The sequence below is a fragment of the Rousettus aegyptiacus genome, unplaced genomic scaffold, assembly GCF_014176215.1.
Source record: "Rousettus aegyptiacus isolate mRouAeg1 unplaced genomic scaffold, mRouAeg1.p scaffold_m13_p_4, whole genome shotgun sequence".
Classification (NCBI taxonomy): domain Eukaryota; kingdom Metazoa; phylum Chordata; class Mammalia; order Chiroptera; family Pteropodidae; genus Rousettus; species Rousettus aegyptiacus.
In genome coordinates, this window is record NW_023416307.1 from 55,086,909 (window position 1) to 55,107,917 (window position 21,009).

Genomic DNA, 21,009 nt, shown 5'->3' on the forward strand with positions numbered 1-21,009 from the left:
ACCTTGGACAACTTAAAAAACTGTGCCTCAGTTTCCTTATTTATAAAATGAAGGTAATAATACTGATTTCATAGAGTCGTTGTGTAGTTTATATAATACCAGTGACTTTAAGCATCTTTTTTCTACTTGATGGGCATTTGGGATAGCATTTTTGGGGAATTACCTGTTCTATCCTTCGCCCCTGTCTCCCTTTTTTTCTATTGGGTTTCCTGTCTTTTTCTTATTGATTTGCAAGGGTCACATTTGTATATCGCATTTATGAGTTCCATGTTATTTTCAGATAGTGAACATATTCTAAACTATTTTTTTTTTCCTATGGTACCCTTGACTGATCAGGAATTTTTAATTTTGGTGTGGTCAAATCCATTAATTTTGCCCCAAATGTAGAGAAAATAAAGATATGAAAAACATCATTTATGCCCTAAGCAACTTAATGTCTAACTGGAAAATCGAGAACAACACCTATGTGAACAGGTGTTAAAGATTATGCTATAACAGTATGCAATAAAATGCCAAGTCGAAAGGCTGCATAACCAATTGTTAACCTTGGAAAAATATCTAAATACTTCTGAGCTTCAGTTTCCTTATGTGGGAAATAAAAACAATAAAAAAATACCTTTCAGTGTGTTGCGATAATAAAATAAGACATGTTGAATGGTTCTATAGTACCTGGCACATAGTCTCAACTGCAATTCAGATGCAAAGCAGATCAATGAAATAATAATGGTTATCATTTGAGGATGTCTACTACCTGCCAAGGTACTTTCTATAATGTACTATATTTAAATTTTACAGTCCCCCGCAAGGCACTATCTTTGCTAACTTTCAGATGCAGAAACCTGGGTTCAGAAAGCCTATGAAATTTAAGGTCACACAGCTAGCTAAGTAAATGGTAGCGACAGGATTAAAAGCTGGACTCCTTTGACCTCAAACCTCCTGTGCCTTCCACGAAGTCAAGTTATTATCAGAAAAGATTCTAGAGAAATAATGAAACTTCATTTGGGTCCTAAAAAAAAAAAGAGAGACAGAGTTGGAATAGGCAGAAGGAGGAAGAAAGGAAAGGTGATGATGGATCATGCCAGATTCTAAGGTAGTACAGTGCATGTACAAGGGAAAATTATTGTGAGTTATTAGATGGCAGAAGCAAAATCTTGTGCATCACATCTCCCTTCAGTCCTAGCAAAGAAACTGGGACAGAGTAGCTAGTTGAGAAGAGCTGTTCCTTATGTCTCTTGTTTCCATATCAAGGAAGCAGGAGTGAGTGAGCTGTCTGCCCGGGGGGAACTTGAAGGAGGAACTAAGCATGTGTGGCTCTGACCCCTTAAGTTTGGGATGCAGGCCTGCCCTAGGAAACATGCGTTTTCTGCTTTTCCAGAAATTGTAAAACTGCAGTCAATTCTCACAAGAGTGGTCCCTCTGCACCTCTACCCACTCTATCAGCCCTGAGGTGGGGGTAGGGGGGGAGGGCACAGCTTCAGATCCCTAATTTTGCACAAGCGCATTTTCCATTTCTGCTTGTAACTGCCAGGTACTAAGAGAGCCATTCAACATGTCTTATTTTATTTAGTTTTGTGGTAAAGTATAAGCAGGTCCGTTTTCCCCAAAGATCTAAAGCCATGGCCGCTAATCCAGCTTTTACCAGAGACAAAGCTGGCCTTTTGCTCTCCATTGGTCTGACTCTGGCAGCCTTTTCAATGGATTGTAAACATGCATGGGGAATACGGGTGTTATTCGAAACCCCTAAAATCACAACGGTAGGCACTCGACAAACCACGGTAGAAGAGTGAATGTGACAGGTTGAGAGGACAATGAGAAGACTGGTTTGATCTGAACAGAAGGAGTATATTAAGTAGCAGAAGTAAGGTTAGATGGATGGGGTGGCCCCAGTAATGAAAGACTTGCATGAAAGGCAGAGTTTGGATTCGAAGAGGGAAGAAGAGTGCTTAAAGTTTCTGACCAGAAGAGCATGAGGAAGGTAGTGAGCTGTAGTGAAGACTAGGGGCGGAGAGCATGGTGCTGGAGGGCAACGAGGTGGTTTCCAGAGTTCTCCAGTGAGGGCGGATGAAGGTCTGGCCTAGGGAAGTGGAAATGTGAATGAAGGCGAAGGGGTGCACAGATTTCAAAACGAAAACTGCCAGGATATGGCGACAATCGGGTCTGGGAAGTGGAGAACTGCTTTCCTGGCACTTCTCTCAAAGAGGCAGATGAGCCAGCCCGAGAAGCTTGGTGGAAAGTAGGGCTCCGTCTTGGGCATGTTAAATCTGAGGTGTCAAACGAACCTGTGCCGGGCACCAGGGACACCGGAGGCAAGGTAGGAAAGAGGCCCCAGTAGGGAGCTTGGGGGAGTCAGTACTGTTAGAGGCAGCACACGTTTGAAGGTCGCTGGTAAGAAGTTGGTGGAAATGGGAAGCATGAGCATGAAGGGTACCTGGGATGACAGGGGTAGAGCAGGGGCACAGGCGAGGTGTGGGCAGAAGAGAGGAAAGGGACACCTCTCCTGGACAGGAGGGAAGGACAGAAGAGGCAGGCTGTTAGCAAACGCTGAAGTCAGGGTCCTTCCAGCAGAGCGAGTCTGCCACCACCTTTACCCCAGGAAATCCACAACTGAACTCAAAGGAGCTTTCCCCACGCTGGCGGGTCTTCCAGGCCCTGCTGCCTCTGGCCGCAGTGACCCGCGGGTTGTGGGGGTCCTTCTGCACCTCTGGACCTCTCTATATCAACCGTGGGGGACAACGTGGGCTCCCCAGAATGCTGGGCGCCTTTTCCTCCAGGTTCCCACCCCACCCCCAGATCCCCCCGCCTGCCCCTCGCAGTACCGCCCACCTGGGTACCGCCGCAGCCAGCGCTCGCAGCCCGCCAGAGCTGCCGCAAGCCAGCGGCCCCTCCTAGGGGTGAGGTAACGCCACCCCCACCCCAGCGCACACACACCCTCAACCTTTGTTGCAGTGTCCCCCAGGACACCCCTTCTTTGCCTCTGCCTCCATGTCCTGGAGGCCGGACAGGGAGCGCGGTTTGGGCGGCGCCAGGACGCACGCGGGCTCCCGGGAGCCAGGGGCTGGGCGGAGGGAGTGGAGCAGGGAGCCGCGCGGGCCGCAGCTGCAGAAGGGGGAGGAGAATGGGAGGAGCTGGGGGGCAGGCGGTCGGGGAAGGAGGGGTCTTGAGGGGCGGCGAGGCCAGGTCGGATTTCCTTCGAGGCTGGCGATCAGCAAAGCTCCAGCCTTCGAGCTCGCTGCAGCCGCCCTGCCCCGCGCCCTCCGGAGATCGGGACGGGACCATGGTGAGGTCCGGGGCGCGGCGCTGAGCCGAGCGCGCTGGCCGGGCCCCTCGGGGCGGCCGAGGGTGGCCGGGCGGAGGGGCGAGCTCGCGGGACCCGAGGAAGTTTCCGGGGTCGGCGCGGGGCCCGGTGCCTTCAGTGTCGCTCTTGCCTCTTCCGCAGATGTGGACACGCTGGCTCGCGCTCGCGCTGGCGGCGGTCGCCTGGGTCCACGCCGAGGTAGGTGCGCGGCGAGGAGGTCCGAAGCCGGGCTCCGGGGTGTCTGCGCGGGGGGCGGGCGCTGCTACGTCCGGGGGATGCTCTCCCCTGCTGCGGCGGGGCGTCTCGGAACGCTCCAAGCAGGAATGCTAGCTACTTAGAAACTTAAACCCCAAAATCAGGAAAAGAAGTTTGGGCCGTAAGCGGCAGCCCCACTGCGGGTAATATGGAAGGAGAGTGGGGAGGGGGCGAGAGGAAGAGCTGGGCGGTTTGGGACGGAGGCGGCGTCAAGAGCAGGAGCAGGGTTCAAAAAGGCGCCTTGAGTTCTTTCCTTCACTTCAGAGGAAATTCAGAAGAGTTGGGGACTTTTCCCTTCCGAGTCTGAGTCTGTCTCTGCGGGAGAAAAAATAATAATAATAACAACAGAAAAACCCACCACAAAATCCCTGAGTTTGTTTTTCTGTCTTTATAAAGTGCCCCCCCCCGGATTTTGTGTTATCAAGGCCATATAACCGCCTTTTAAAATCTCAAAATTTTCCTTAAGCTAGCGTTGCTCAAGTGTGAGCCATCCATTGCTCTGCTCCCTGCGGGCTTGGCGTTTCCAGTCAAAGTATTTGAGCGCTTTTTTGGTAATTTTTTTTTTTTCCCCAACTCCAGTGACCTTCCTGAGCCACTACAAACAAACCAACAAACCCTTCGCTCACAAGCCCCTCCATTAACTCAAAGGTTTATGGACAGAAAATAAACAATTCTAAATTCCCTGGGCTCTAGTCTCCAGAAAAGTGAGGTCAGAAACTAAACATTTGATAATTATGACAGGAAATGTGGAAGGAATTAGAAAGCATGAGGGAGAAGAAATGGAATGTACATTACAAAAGAAATAACTCCCTGGTGGGTGGTTATTCTCCCTCTTTGAAATTTTTTCTTCATATTACAGTTTAGCCCCACCCTTAGCACCGCAGCTTGACTCTGCCCAGAAAAATTATAAAAGTGCAAGGTCTTCATGATTACAGTGTTGATTGAGCTGGAAACACGGGCTGTTTTTACAATGAAATAAAAAATAGTTAATATTTATTGGATATCTACTTTGTGTTGCAATAAAACTCCATTTTAATGATGAGGAAACTGAGTCATAGAGGTTACATAAGTTATCCAGTGCCCTAAACTGTTAGATGGTGGGGGCAAGATTTAAACCAAACAATCTAGCATCACACCCCAGGTTCTTAACCATTACCCTGCACAAGGACCTCACAACTGCTACGTTAAGTCTTGTATAGCAGACGTTGGGCTGCATGCATCATTTTTTTTTTAAGCTTCTCCAACCTTATAAGGTCCATTTTGTTATCCCCACTTTACAGAGGAAGAAACAGGCTTAGAAAGATTAAGTAACTTGCCTAAGGTCGCACAGCTAGTTAGTTCTGAAAAAGTATCTGAACCCAGCTCCCTCCACCTTTGGAGTCCATCTTGAACTCCAGGTCAGCTTCTCATGCATTTTGTTTCCCAGAATTTAAGTTTGCAGAGGATCCCACTTCACTGGTTGATTTAGCCTTGGCTAAGGAATACCCTTCCATCCCTGCTGTGGCCCACAAAAGGCAGCTGCGGTCCAGTGATGGATGAGGTGAATCTCTGGTTGGTTTTATGGCAGGCTTAGGAATTGCCAGCTAGTGTGTGAAATTGCTCTGTGAACTAGAATAAAAATATGAGTTGTGAGGAGGCTGTGGGTTCTCTCTCCACAAGTCTGTGTGGCTGGCCCAAGGTCCTGGATCTTTTCTAGGCAGCCTGCACTACCTCCCACTCCCTCCAGTGCTTTGCTGGAAAAAGCTTAGCTTTCATAGGAAGTTCCCTCAGCAGCAATTTCCTGCTTCAAGTAGAAGAGCAGAGAGTACTCACGCAGAATTCCCAGGCAAAATCAAGAAGTGCTGAGGCATAAAAGCTGAGGAAGCGGGTATAGAAAGGTGGCCGTGAGCTCAAGGTGTGTAAAGACTTGAGGCCTAGGTATGATCTAGGTTTCATGACTCCTGATTATTAAGGATTATGTTTTAATCAATCCAGTCTCTTGGTGTCTAGTAACATTCAGCAAGTTTTTAATCCATGTTTTAATAATACATCTTTAATTATTAATGAAGAGGTAAATTAACCCTAGCAATTTGGATATTCTTTTTAGCATTTTATTGTGCAGTTAACGATGGATGCAGTAGACATTATTTTCCTTTTTAGCTATAACGACATATAGCAAACAAAGCCAAATAATATTTTCATGTTCATTGACATGAATCCACTTTAGTAGACATCAGGGCTAAAATTGTACAAATATTATTGAACTTTTTAAAAATAAAGTTTTTTTAGTTATATACAAGCACAAGGACTCAATTCAGCCAAGCCTTTGGAATAGTAGATCTCCAGAATCAGAGGTGTCCCAAGCTTGGAAAGAGATGGTTGTTGAGATTATTAAAGCTAGCCTATAAATACTATTTGGTTATACTGAAGAATCTAGTAACAAATCTCATTAAGGAAAGTGTTAGATTTTGAATATTTTCCATGGCCTCTAACTTGGCACATCAGGGTTGCTTTTTTGCATGCTTCCTCTCTTTCTTACCTTCCCTTTGTTGTAATTCTCCATCATCAATGTATTCCTTCAGGCAGCTTCCATCAACATTCTGCCCCATCCACCTGAGCTCACACCCATGCCCTCTGTAGAGTCTTTGCTTGCAAGGGGTCTAGAGGTGTGTGGCACATCTCTCTTGATGAGCACATGTTAGCATCTGGTATGGATGAGAAGTGGGAGTTGGCAGCAGCAGAGGGAATGCTTCAACTAACAACTGCACTGTTACCCCTTTTCTAGATTCTGTTGGGGAGCGGGATGTGTGGACCTACTCATACTGCTTCACCCATTCCCCACCCATTGATAATTACTGTAGTTGACTGAGTGCTGTCAATGGTGGAGGCCGGGAAAGGTTGAGAACCTAATGTTAGAGCGCATGTGCCCTTGAGTCTCAGTTGGTTCATCTGAGTCCACTCCTACATGGCAGGCTGAAGGAGACCCTGTAGCCCAAATGGCTTCTGAAAGACAGCCTTGGCAAATCCCCAAACATATTCTTGCTTTCCCTTGGTAGTTCTCTGCTGGCACTCTGATTCCCAGCATTCAGGTCAATACATTCATCATGATAAGTCACATAAGTACAGGGACTAAATCACACATCAGAACACTCATTCCAGTAAAAGAATACTTGACCCACGAACTGTGAGTGCATCACTTAACAGTAACAAGAACGATAACAATTATACAGAAAGACAAGATTATTAGGGCATTGTCTCTCTAAAGCTAGATTTCTTAACCTCATTTATACCCTATTATCAATATACAATTATTCAACCTTGAGGGGTTTTGTTGGCTGATGTGGAATCTCCTCCATATTCTTTAGAATCGTGTTAATGATAGATTAAGGCAGGCCTAGAGTCTGACCCACACCCTCTGACTTCTTGGAGCCTCAGCAAAACTAGGGTTTTAATATCCATGTTGTACACTAACAGCTAAAATAATCTCGTTCCTTTATCCTTTGGCAAATAAACTCCTTGCTGTGATTCTAAAGACCATTGTTGGAAACTGAGATGTTAAAACATAGCAGGGACTCTCCTGCATAGCCAAAACAGATGGGCAAGCACCTGCAGATTGAAGCCCTGGCTGTTGAAGGTGACTTTAGAAGGGGGACATGTAACCATTACCATGGAAGTCTCTGGATTGGGCGATAGAAAGCAGGAGTCAGTTCCCAGGCCCAGAGGAGTTTGTCGGGAAGGAGCTGTGATGTAGAGAAGATTCTGGGGGTGGGCTGCAGTGGATGAAAATAAAGTCATTGAGGCAGAAAGACATGTATTTCCAGGAGAATGGAGAAAATAAAGGGTGAGCTGTAAATATCAGTGGTCACAAATGGAGAATTGGAAATGTCACAGAAGCTTTTTCCTACTCCTTTTCAAATAACTGGACATCTGGACATAAAATTTCTAGTAGCTACAAATAGTATTAGCTTACTGACACTAGATATTATAGGATTGAAAAAAATACTTACACTTAGAAGGGTTAATTTTGTAAGCAAGGTGATTAATGTCCTGCAGGTCAAATGTGTACTTTAAAGTGCTGTTTTCTGGTGCCTGTGACTTTGGTGCAGGGTCTTTTCTCCAGGAGTGAGTAACGGCATGAGCCTTCCATTCAAGGCAGTATTCCCTCTGCAGGCTGAGCACTCCCTACGCACAGGGCAGAATCATGGATGAAGTACAAGATGTGATCTCTGCCGTCAGGTTGCTTACAATCTAATGGTGGGCCAGGTACTTAAATCTGCAGCAGCTGTAATGCATATTATTATAACTAGATGGTAAACAAGTGTTTTTACAGTTACTATTTTTATTTTACATTATCATAGCACTTTTCTTGATTTTTAAAGTTCTTTTATTTTAGTACAATGCACGAATGTTTAATGTATAGCTCGATGAATTTTTACATATGGATATACCCATGTAGCTACTTCTCAACCAAGACGGAGGGAGTCGGTGCAGAAAGGAGGCTAAGAACACATGGTGTGTGGAAACATTATAATGAAAAAAGTGAGCAGTAGGTATGATTAAGATTATGTTTCATCACTCAAGGATCATTATGGTTTAATTAGTCCAGTCTCTTGATGTGTGGCCCAGCAACATTTGCTTAATTCATTTTAACAGTTATAAACCTTTAATAATTAATGAAAAGGTAAATTAACCCCATTGATATGAGACTTTCAATTTGAATATTGTTGTAAGCATTTTAACTTGTACTTAACTATACTCGCAGTAGAAAACTTTTTCCTTATTAGCTACAAGGACATATAGCTAACAGTTAAATATAGTCTTTATTGACATGAATCACTTTTTAGCAAACTTTGCATCAGCTTTGGTGGAGCTGACTTGACTGCTTTGCAGGTGGGTGTTCCAGAGCTCACTGTAATCTATACTGAGAAACTAAATCAAGGAAAGACACCTCAATTCTATTTGACCATTCTGCCCTGGTCGTTATTACTTTTCAAGGGACTCTACCTAAGATGCCTATCACATTGTTTATAATAGCTAAGAACTTAAAGCCTGTTACATATCCAACAGTAGAAGAGTTAAGAATTAAGAGTAATAAGTTTAAAAAATTTGCAAATGATTCTGATTTAATTTATAAAGCAGATCACCCCTCACTGCAATGCCTTACCCTCACGGTTGTGTAAAAATTTATAGATAAGTGTAACAAAATGTCATAAAATCCATCATGAGGATTCTTATGACCCCTCTCCTTTTTCAAGAGAAATTTACACTCTTTATTTAAATAAAGTTAATGCGTCATTTTCTGATAAAATATTAAAATAAAATATACTCTAAAAAAGCTTAGAGAATATAGGAATTCCCAACAGTATGAGATAAATTGGCTGCACAGATGGCACAAACATGGCCTGCATGTCACTACTCCCCTATCCCTTATCCATGACAGACATTGCTAATCAATCACAGAATTCTTTCCTTATGAGCCTGGGAAAGGTTTGGAAATCTTCGGCAATGTTCTAGGTAGCAATCAGGTAGTCTGTGTATGAGATAAAAGATTGTTTGATGGTAGTGCAGATGTGTAATGAACACCGTAATGAGAAGGTATCTTCAGACCAGGAATATGAAGCAGGCAACTCTGTAGAGTATAACAGAATTTATTATAAGGTAATTTACTTATTGGGTTGGAGCAGAAAAGACGACTCAGTGGTCTACACAGATTATTCTCCACTAACAGACAACTGTTACAGTACCTTTTTTTTTTTTTTTTGTATAACTCAGGTACTAACGATTAACAAGACAAAGGGACAAAGAATGCGGTACCAGGGGCCATCCTTCCTGGTGGTCTTGTGGTAGAGGATTGCTTATAATCAGTACTACTACCAGTTTGATATTTATCTCAGTTGTCATGCTATTCCGGCTGTTACTAACAAAAATATGTATGGCTATATTTTAATTATATTTTAATTATCATTTAGAAAGCTTTAATATGCTCACTAAGGACAGTGAGGTTGATCAAATGTCACAGTATGATAGTTAAAAATGAAAGGACACAGATGAAGTTGGTTTTGTTCACATCTGCATCTATACAAAGATACTTGCCATTCCTGCTAGAAAAGTCGATCTAATTTGACAAATATTGGTACATCTTTAGTCAAAATTAAGGTAATTAGAGGCAGATTTTGGGACTATGTGACGTGAAGTTAGTTACAGGTGAGAGGACTAGAGTAGGAAATGGATGAAAATGTTAAAACCAAAATAAAACAAAACAAAAACACAGCACTTGTTCCTGGACCAAGCTTCTAAGTTCTTTTAATGAATTCAAACACCTTAAACGAAGACAAATCTTCTAATGTTGGCCATCAACAAAAATATAATGAGAATTTTCTTGGCTGTTCTGATGGAGTAAACAGTCGCTCTTGCTAAGGCACTAAGAGCTGCTGCTGTCATAGATAACAGTTTTCTGCCTCAGCAGCCGTCTGACAAATATGTGCTAATCGAAAGCTCAGTGGGTATTTGGAGTACAAAATATATCCTATAAAACTGAATTTTCTGCTGTGGTTGGAGGATTTCCATGTAGTCTCTTCACAGACTTTTTATACACTCATTTGGAAGCCATCGCCAGTAAGCTATTCCCAGGATTAAGTCTGAATTTATGACCATTAAAATGTCCCCTGAATAATCTTGGACGCTATTTGTGACCAACTAAGCTATAGCCAAAACGAGTCGTGTGACACATGGCAAAAGCCTTGACATGTTGCAGGCCCAGATTTATACATGTCTGTGTCATGAAATATTGGCTTTAATTGATGTAGGGAAAATGTCTCATTGTCTTATGTTGTGTTCAGAAAATGTCTCTTTGTCTTTACTTTTTATCGTGTTCAAAATTTAAAATCCTTGTGTCTGAGGCAAAATTTTGTCTTTTTCCCCACAGTCTTTTATCCTTCAGTGGTAGTAAATGAGTGTAAGTTGTTAATATCCCAAAAACGTGCCAGCCATTATGCTAGGCACTTTGCACAAATGAAAAAAAAAATAGTGTGGAACTGAAAGTCATACCATGTAGGTCCCTATTCTGAAGGAGCTGCCGCTGCCGTAGCTACAGTACAGCTCAAATGGAGCTGGCCATTAGGTCCAAATCTATGGCTTTTGCAAAAATTACCAACTCCTTCCTCACCCCCTGCCGCTGGTTCAGAGAACCCCGAAATGCAGCAGTGGAATGATTGCCTCCTCAGAATTTGAGAGGCTCCACCGGAACTGCTTGGGGCTGTTTCAGCCTGTCCACCTTGACCACTTGACCAGTCTGTCCAGTAGGTGGCAGTTTTTTGTGTGGAACGCCATCTGAAATTGTGTCTGTTCTTGGAGTGCTGGTGCTTCCCGCTCATTTCCCGTTTTCATGCCACTCAAGGCTTCCATCGTGTTCCTTTCTTCATTCTCTTCTCTCGTTCTCATATCTGGGTGTTTCCAATTCTTATCTTTTACACGCACCTGGTTATAGAATCTTTCCATTTTTAAGAATGACACTGTAAAATAATGAAAGAGTCCTTAACTTAGAAGTATGCTGGGCCCCCTTTCTTGCTGATGTTACCTTTTAAAAGCCACTTGATGTCTCTAACTGCAGCTTCAGTTAAGAGTGAGGGCGTTGGGGTAGTAGAGGTTTGAGTTCTGATGTCATTCGGCTGTGAGACCTTGTGCAAGTTACTGAACCTCCCTGAGCTCACTTTCCTCATCTGTGAAATGGGAATAATGGTTGTCTCTCTGCCTATCTATCCAACTTAATAATAGAAAAGTTTTCTTCTACTTATGGCATATAGTCAACACCAAATGTCTGTAAGAGATGAAGTGCTTCTCACCAGTCCGTGGTAGGTACTGGCAATGTTTTGACTCTAATGATTTCAATAAGAGGATTCTCAATTTATACATTAACATCCACTTGACATTGTCTGTGTTTGTACAACCTGGGTGCTGGCTTGGGTTGTTTACTGATTTATCTTTGAAAGTATAGCATAATGGTTTGGCATTCAGGCCTTGAAGCTAGATTACCTAAATTTAAATCCTAGCACTGCCCTTATTACAGCCCTAGGATCTTGGGGAAGTTACTTAACCTCTCTCAGTTTATTTCCTCATCTTAAAAATAGGCTTACTACAGAATATTTACCCATAGTCAGTTGTAAGAATCAAACAAGCTAATTACATGCAAAGCAATTAGAAAAGTGATTTGAAACAGAGTAGTAAGTGTTAGCTATTATTATTATTATTATTATTATCTTTCTTATGGCATCTAGTTGTTGAAATAACTCTAAAAGCCATGGGGTATTGTGTGTGCTGGTGTGCACACATGTGTGCATGTGTGTGCATGCATGTACTCATGGCTTGCAGAACTCTCCTTGCCTCTTAGTCTCTCCAGGGATTAAAGATCATCTTCTTTTTGAAAGACAGCGAGGATATTTATTTCAGTAGATGCTTTGACACCCAGAATTTGTATCAGAATTCTTGTTTGTACTGAGCCAATCTTGCCTTCAAACTTCTGATGCTTCTTCTGGGAAGCCATAACCCCATCGGTCCTCCCAGAAAAAAATTAAGTGCATACTCATTGAGCACGTCCTGTGCAAGGGCAGTGGGCCGTGCGAGCCAGCATATGTTCTCTCCCTAAAGATAGAGTGAATTAACTAGAGAACGAGAAAGGGAAGCAGAGTGAGAAAAGGCAAAAAAAAAAAAAAGAGATAATCACACCTCTGGAATTTTTCCATATTCAATGTCTCTTTCTTTCGTGTCTCTCCTTAGAACATGGAGGCGACCACCAGATATTTTGGATTTTTCTGGTATGCTCATTTTCATACATTATTGCTATGGTCCCTATAACATGTCTTGTTACTGGGCCACAATTTCTGAATTTGAGGTTTGGAAAAATATGATCAGGCAAAGGAATAGAACCGTTTGCTTTCATTATTTGAAAAATGAATACCTCCTCTCAAAGACAGGGTGGGAAGTATTCCTGGAGCCGGCTGGATTTGTCCCTTTGGGAACCATGGCAATACGTTGGGTGTTTTGCACGCAAACCTTGAGCCTAGGCACTGCTGCATCTGGCAGCCGGCCCTGACTGCACCTCACGTGACCGACCACCCATTCACAGGCCCCAGAGCCAGGTTTCTCTTGCTTTCTGTGTTGCTCCTCCTCTTCATGTTTCCCTTTTGCCTTCTTGTCTTCTCTTTCTCATCTTCTTTCTCCACCGTTACAGAGAGGTCATCCTGGAGTATTTGCGCTCCATTAGGTGCTACCAACATCCCCCGACCACCAGGCTTCGTATTTTATGCAGAGAAAAAGCTGCACAAAGTCTTGATGCAGTATTTTGCTACACCTAAGTAAAAATTTCAAAATAACTCAGGAAAGAAAAGTAAAAAGTATCATACACCTGTTCTGTCAGGCACTGAGTTAGTGCTGGTGACAGACACAGAGAGCCCACCCCTAAGGTGCTTTCAGTCCAGTAGGGGAGGCTGAGTGATCCAGTGTGGTAGGTGTTAGGACAGGGCTGGGAACCTAACCTAGCACTAGGGAGGGAGGGGCATCCAGGAAGTCTTCTAAGAAGGGGTGCTCCCAAGCAGAGCCTTGAAAAATAAGTGGTAGCTGGACAGTGAGCTGGAGGAGAGAGAAAGAGCCTTATCTTATTTCTCAACCTGAGCATGAAGATAGTATGATCTTCATTTTTATCAATGAAGAAACTATGGCTCAGAGGCTTCAGTTACTCAAAATCAGCCACCTAGTAAATAGTAAAGCCAAGGTAAAACGCAGGACTTCAGCTGTCAAGGCAAATGCTCTGTGTTCTATGCCCATTGTGTCTTATTTCTGAAAGTAACTTTGAAAACAAACCAAAAACATTTTTCTCTAGGTAATAGGGACTCAAAAAAAAAAAAAAATGCCATACAGGCCTCTTCATGTTACCTCAGCTGTTAAGTGCCTGGGTCGACACTTTCGGCCTGGTCATTCTGGCCACATAGCTATGGGCACAGTCTCGACTTGGTTCAGGTGCAGCTGCTTCTCTCCCCCTCGACACACCCCCTCCCAAAGTGTAATTGTTCCATCAGAGCATTTGCCGCATGATGGGCAGTGGCTCAAGAGATGTTTTAAGGCAGTTTCTTTGTCCTTCATATGTATTTACAGCTGTTCCACACTGAACAAGATCAAACTGCAGAGAGGTCTAAAATTCCAGCTTAGTTGCTGAATATGATTGTTCAGACCGTCTGCTGCACCAGTGTGGCTGGCTAAGGGCATGAGAGGGGCTGACCCCAGCCTGCATTCTGCTTACCCAGCCATATGCCCTGGTGTGGGGTTTGTCTGCCCACCCAGAGAAAGGGGCACTTGTTTTTCTAACTGATGTGCAAAGCTTCCAAGCCCAACATTTTTCAATATATAATGTATTTTGAACTATGGTGGCCATTTCTCCATCTGTACATTTTATAAATTGACATCATTCAGAGTCTTATAAAATTTTCATAACAGGCCTCTATCAAAAGCCAATTCTGTATTTTTGTGGATTTTCCTCATGGTTAAGATGATATAAATGGAAATTTAAAAAAACTACTTTTTTGCACTCACAAATGTGCTACTTTTGGCTATTGCCCATTTCAGTCTAGTTTGGGAATTCTGATTCCCCAGGAATTAAGAAAAGCATTCCTAATTTCCCTCTGATTGTTGGATTAGCACAACTCCCCCTCAGCTCACAGCTGAATTCCAGCCCCGAGGAAGAAATGTCTTCGACAGTGAACTCCCAGCCTGGAGCCTGTCAGTGGTTGTGTCATGTGTTTGCATTAGCTGAACAAAAAGCAGGCAGGCTTTCCGGCCTTGCTCCCCCTCCACCCCGCACCCCTCTCTGGAGAGGCCAGTTAATGTCTAGACAGTGTCTGCTTGGCACTGTGCCTGTTAAGCACAATCTGTACAGTTCTGCAGCTCTGACTTAGGTTCTTCTCCTCACTCGTTCCCCCAGTTTTTTCAGTCAGCTTTAACCTGTCTCAGGAGAACTGACATGACCGCACATGTAGGAAACAGGTGAGTGAATTTATGAGACTGTCAGGATTCCGCTGTCTTGAGAGGTTTGGAGTTGAGATAATACCGGCAGTGCTGCCTGAAGCTGTGGCTGAGTTTGCAGAGGTTTCTGATGTGAGCTGGCTCCAAACAGCCCTCCACTGATTGGCCAGAGATGGGCTGGAGCGAATAACCCAGGACAGACAGTGGCGCTCAGGTAATACACCTCGTAGCATGAATTTGGGCAAGTCACTGGACCCCTCTTCTACAAAATAGGGGGGTTAGAGTAGGTGAGCTCCAAAACTCAGCTCTGAAATCCTGTCCACAAAAAAGAAGGCAGACATTTTAGGTCGGATTATCAAAACATTCTACTTAACCCTTTTCTCATTTGCCTTGAGAATACTCGCTGGCGGCGTTTGTGGCTACGTTTACCCCAAAATAATTCACAGATTACAGTCCAAACCTTACCTTCAAAGGTTGCCATGAACTATCTCACTTTTATTATTATTTTCACATCTCTCTAGTTGAATGGAGTAAGAATATTTGATTGGCTCTTGTCTTCATTGACAGCCCAGGGAGGAGCAGTTTGAAAGAGAAGCTGGTGCAGGAATGGAAAAGGAGAATGAGTGAAAGCAGGAGGCATCTTGTGTCCCTTACCGCCTCCTGCATGTGTTGAGTACGATATAAACAGTACAGCATGTGGCACTGAACAGTCCTCGTGCCCAGGAATCTCAAATGCTGTTTATAGAAAGGAATTGCCTGATTTTCCACTGGGCAAGAAATGAAGAATGCTGGGTCCCCTTAAGGTTGAGCAAGGAATTAATTTAAAAAAGAAAAAAGGAAAAAAAAGAAGAAAGAAGACAACTCTAAATTCCAAAGTGTGCAACTGGAGCTTTTATTGAACTTGTTTAAAAAAACAAAAACGAAACTTTTTCCTGACCTTTGTAAATGGTCCCATTTTCTCTTAAACATAATGATGTAGTAGTGAAATGGCTTACAAAAATAGTTGTCTGAAAATGTTGCATGGACCCTAATTTTGTTTTCTGGAATGCTTCTTGCCTTCTCACCATGTTACCTGGCCCATGACCAGGACCCTGGGTCTCCCGAGCAGATATTGATGAAGTTGCTGCCTTGGTCCCCATGCCCTCTTCTCTAAATCAGGTCAGGGCTTTGGTTACAGCTCAGGAAACAGCTCTTTGGCCTTGACTTCACAGTTAAATTAAGTGAATTGCTAGGGCGAACACAGCAAGGAAACAGGCCAGTGCATAAGTTTTAGTCCTGCTTAAATGCTTGGTACCTTAACTGCACTCCAGTTCCTGAATCCCACTAGATAATCCCAGTATGCTAAACTGTGCTGACGTGGTGGTGAGTGGAGGGCCAGCCCAAAGCTGCATGTGGCTTTCCTAATAAGGCTACTTGTACAGTGTCGGGATTGAATTAAATTTGGCTGTGCTCCAGGGTAGACTATATACATAGATACACACACATAAATTTCACTACTTAATTGACTTAATGTTCACCACTTGGAAAACATGACCATCTACCTATAGCTCAAATATACTTCTCTCACAAGAACAAATTCCTATGGAAACCAATGAAGAGAAGCATATATGTTATTAAAATTCCTTTAATTTGACTGTTTTGTTTAGTTTATTGTTTGTACTGATTCTTGAGCCTAGGCGCATAGAAAATAGTAATGAGGAGTGTTTATTTTTGTGGTTGTGAAGTTTGCCTGTCAGTGAACATTAATTTAATCAATGTATGTTATTCATTCATTCATTCATTCATCCATTCATTCATTTATTCCCTACCTCATTCTGAAAATAAGAGGTATGTTTTTCCTCTCAAATCCCATGGCTAGCATGTCCAACTAGCTTCTCTGTTAGCATTAGGTTAACTAAGCCTGTTTTCAGTTATGAAGAAAGACCCAAGTTTGTGGCATAACATTTGCAACAGAGGAAAATAAAATGAAGAACTCAAAGACATTCCAGAGAAATTTCTGGTGACCGTCACCAGGATACCTAGCTTATCTAAACTTCAGTGTGAAATTGATATGTGTGAAATTTCCATTAAAGCAGCTAAAAGCTATTGAACTGAGCAGACTCAGACATAACTGAGCTCCCTTCACTGTCAGGGTCCCTATCATGAGGGCCCAGGTTTCTTGGTGGCCCAGCGCAGTTCAGCTCACAAAAACCTGCTTTGGGATGGAATTACGAATGCTCAGAACACTCAGCATCATGTCTCCAAGGGCATCCTCATCCTTGAGTCATCACTGTATACTACTATAATGCTATAATTATTGGGGGTAGGCTGAGGTCTATATCAGAAGCAGTCAATTCACCTGGCTTCTCCTTAGAGTCCTAAAAATATTTCAAAAATGTGTCTATTTGTGCTTTGTTCTCCCATCCCTCTTTTAGTCTTCTATCCTTGGCATTTTCTGTTTTCTTTCCTTTCTTATCCTGTGTGGCCCTGACCCTACCGACAGCCACACACAGAGAAGCAGACTTCCTAGTCTAGCTGTTGATTTTTAGGGTAAAGCTTTTCACTTTATGCATTAATTGGTGTCTGTGTCATGTTTAACAGAAGAGTAACTTTCTGCATGGCACCAAGGGCTGACTAACGATCAAAGAAAACCCCAGCAAAAGGACACCCACCCACTTCAGGTGTGAGTTCTTTTTGGGGTTTCTTAATTTCCTTTCTTGGGGGATAAGACTAGAAGGGAGAAGAGGATTGGGAAGGGTTTTTGAGTAGAGGCCAGATATTCAAGTCTTTGCTAAATGTTGGGTATAATAAATTTAGTACTCAATGCTGACTTGTTTCTTAATAACATTTCCTTACATGTTTGTGGGCCATATTGCTTAAAGTTACCAAGTTAACAGCTTTATTTCTGAGAAAGAGAACTGAAAAAGAGTCTTTGTGTTTTATGTTTTGTAGGAGAACATGTATGATATAACCTGGATGACAATAAGAAACCATAAAAGTTGTATGTGTGTTCATTACATGTCCTATTTGGGCACTTTCTTCTTAAAAAACAAAAATAAAGAAAGAAAGAAACCGTGAAGGTGATATTTTGTCCTATGAGAACAACCAATGCTTGAGGATTATTAACCCCGCTGTGTTGGTTATTTTACAGCTCGGCTAATTGGTTAATTAAGCTCTTCATTTCCTGCTTATGTTTCTTCAGTGAATTGTTGTGTGGATTAGAGAGCAAGCTGGGTTCCTCCACAGTGGCTATATTTCAGTTGGTGATTGAGTTATTTTTCTAGGTAATGCTATCATTGTTTTCTGTAGTATAAATGGCATTGTCATTTCATGGCCATGATTACTCATGTTACAGTGACCTGGAATGTAAAGACCTCCTCATTCCCAGTGGTCTGTTGTATAAGTCCAGGAAAATATCCTCCTTTCTGCCCAGGTTGGTGAAAGTGAGTGAGTGAGTGAGTGAGTGAGTGAGTGAGTGTGTGTGTGTGTGTCCCAGATAGTTGAGGATTATTATGCTCTGGATTGCCAGTCTGCGGATTTAGATGCGACAGCAGCCATATTCAGAAAGTCATGACATTGTTTTTGAAGGAGAGACAAAAATTAGAGATTCTAAGCCCAAGTGTGTTCAAAGCAAGTGAATTGTCCCCAAATGGTTCTTGTTTAGAATTGAAGTAAAAGGAAAAAGGAAAATAGTGAAGAGGAGGACTGGGGGAAGAGGGAGGAGGCAGTGATGGAGGTGGATGCAGTCACTTTTAATTGTATTTGGGTAAGTAAATGGAGATGGGGTGATAAAATGAAGAACATCTGGTCTTTATGTTATAGCTTCATGAGGAAATACTGTGAGTACACACTGCTGATATATATGATCAGAAAAGAGATATGCCCGCTTTTACTAAGTGCATGTGTGGTCCATAATCAAAATTCACAAGAATAAACAATAATGTAAAAGATACTTATTAAAATGTCACCTGTACATAATGTTTAGCAAAGGAGATAATGATCTAAGGTACTTTATACCGGGTAAAGTGTTCAATAAATAGTAGCTGCTATTCTTGTTTTTGCTTGAATTCCAGGGGACAGAATTAAAGGAGAGAGATACAGAACCTAGATTCATATTTCTCAAACTGTGTATGAGTGATATTAATATATGTGCTAGATTAAATGGTTTTTTAGTTGCAGGACTTTTCAGAGCCTTAGAATGTTCATGTGCGTTATATCTTTTCCTCTCTAGGAGGAAAATATTATAAGCAGTATTTCCCAGACCTTTCACCACAGAACACCATTTCCAAAACTACCATAAATATTCCAAGGCTAGTATTCCTGGGACAGTTTGAAAACGGGTCCATCCTGGACAGATTTCCATAAGCAGAGTCTATTTACATCTGACCCCAGGTCTTAGTAGTCTTGCTGAGCTCACTTTCCTCAACTAATTCAGTTTCATCAAAAGGGTATCAGACTTATCAGGACCTCAGAGCCAGTCCAAAGATATATCCTTCTGGGAATGACTCCACATTGGACCATTGGCATGGCCATGACCATACCTGCCTAGAACTAGCTCAGTTTTTTTGTTTATCAACCTGAAGTACTCAGGAATCTTCTTTTTTATTTTTTATTATTTACTCTTCCTCTCCCTACCCAATCCATGAGCAAGCCCTATCAGTTCTACTGTCAGAATATATCACGTCTCTACGGACTGTTCTCGGTCTCCATTGCCACTGCCCTTGTCCAGGCCACCATTGTTCTGTGCCTGGACAATTGCAGTAACATCTTAGCTACTCTTCCCTTCTTTCTTCTTGCCTCTCTCCGTCTACTTCTCTACACAGCAGTCTGAGTAATCTTTGTAAAACACATGTCTGATCACATCACTCTCCTATGTAATATCCTCCAGTGGACCCTGTATTGTTGAGAATAAAATATAAACTTTTTATCGGTGTGTACAAGGTTCCACAGGCTCCAGACCATACCTGCTTTTCCAAGCTTACGTCTCACTGCTCTCCCTGCTGGACCTTGTGTCGCAGCCAAACGTTTTTTTCTTTTCAAGGAACATAACAAATTCCACCCTTCTTCAGAACCTTTCCACTTTTCTTCTTCTGTATGAATTGCTCCATTCATCCTTCATGTCTCAGCTCGAGAAAGTGCTGCCTAACCACTCAATCTAAGTAGTGCCCTTTCTCTCCCAGATTTCTCTGTCAAACATATCTTCTAAATGTTCATCGCAATCTGAAATGATCTTATTATTTGTGTTATTCACTGTCTAAGATATGTACTCCTTCATGACAGAGCACTTCGCTGTCTCACCAATGATTTCTCAGCACCTAGAACTGAGTTTAGCATATAGTAGGTGCTCAGCATATATTTGCTGAATTAATCCACTGACCAAATGGATCAATTAATGAATCCAAATGCCTCCTATGGGCTATGAGAAGGTGGACAGTAGCCTGCCTATAATCTTTGTACCCAGTCATTCTCTGTGTCATATTCTGCAAGTATTTGTGCACCTGGGAAGATAGCTGACAACACTTGCCCGTCAATACTTTGCTTAACCTTGGACATGGTAGAAATGCTGGGCTTGCTTAGTCTCACACCTGGATTCTGATTCTCTAGGCTCTGAGTAAAGTTGGAATCTAAACAGAGGCTAGCAGAATATTTATTATTTATTTATTATTTTCTTCCATAATCAGCAGTTCTGATTTAACTGGGCACGATTCTCAGAGTAAGCTAATACCAAAAGGAATATAAAATAAAGCATTAAATTCTGTTGTTGGTGATTCTTTGCCCCATATTCTCAGGTCATTTTGCCTTCTGATGTCACCATTTGCTGATACCTTTACTTTTTAGGATTCTACTGCTCTTGCTCTCTCATTTCATTTGAATGGCAAGTGTGATCTCCCCAGGATAGATAAGACAGTGTCGTGGATTTACACATTAGATCTCAGAGAAGTCCTTATCCTGGGAAAGTTGCACCAATGCCACAGTGATCAGCAGCGGGTGGAGTTCCAGGAAGCAGACCCCCACTTGCCTGCAGCCCTACTCTTTGAATTCTCTTACAGTTCACCCATAGACCAAGTTTCCTGACTTCCACAGCCTGTTGCTCTACTTTTCAACAGAGTCGGGGGAACCAAAACTAGCTAAATATGTGGCAGTTCTCCAGTGTTCAGTCAGTTAAAAATGAAGGAGAACAGAGCCTTGAGAACTATACTGCTGTATAATACTTGGGAGTGTTTTTACCACAAATGACAGTCTGTCACTGATGACTTGCCACTAAGCTAGTAGGTTTTTGTGTAGAGTTTTTAATGCAGTCCTTGGGGGAAAGCAAAATGAAGAGAAAGGAGATCTTTGCATTGCTAGTACAGCTTGAGGGTCTCACAGGATTTTAATCTCTGCAGAAATACTCCCTCTGCAGGGAGTTTGCTGCAATGGAGTAGAATGCCTGCCAGTCTCTCATTGGTGGGCCTCCTGGAAGCTTAGGCCTCATTGGCCAGCATAGGTAG

The 21,009-nt window shown here is 42.6% G+C and overlaps 1 protein-coding gene and 1 long non-coding RNA gene across 2 annotated transcripts in view; both read left to right on the top strand.

Annotated features, from left to right (window-relative positions):
- Positions 1-3,100: 3,100 nt before the first annotated feature.
- The window catches only part of FSTL1 (follistatin like 1), a 51,512-nt gene continuing 33,603 nt past the window's right edge, over positions 3,101-21,009 (top strand). Inside the window, exons 1-2 of the mRNA XM_016158841.2 lie at positions 3,101-3,277; positions 3,437-3,493. Of these exons, the coding sequence (XP_016014327.2) occupies positions 3,116-3,277; positions 3,437-3,493 (219 nt within the window). The 5' untranslated portion in view covers positions 3,101-3,115. The remainder of the gene's footprint in view (positions 3,278-3,436; positions 3,494-21,009) is intronic.
- On the top strand, positions 3,533-17,597 carry LOC118601584. Its single transcript, XR_004950341.1, has 2 exons — positions 3,533-17,199; positions 17,471-17,597. It is a non-coding gene; the product is annotated as an uncharacterized LOC118601584 (long non-coding RNA).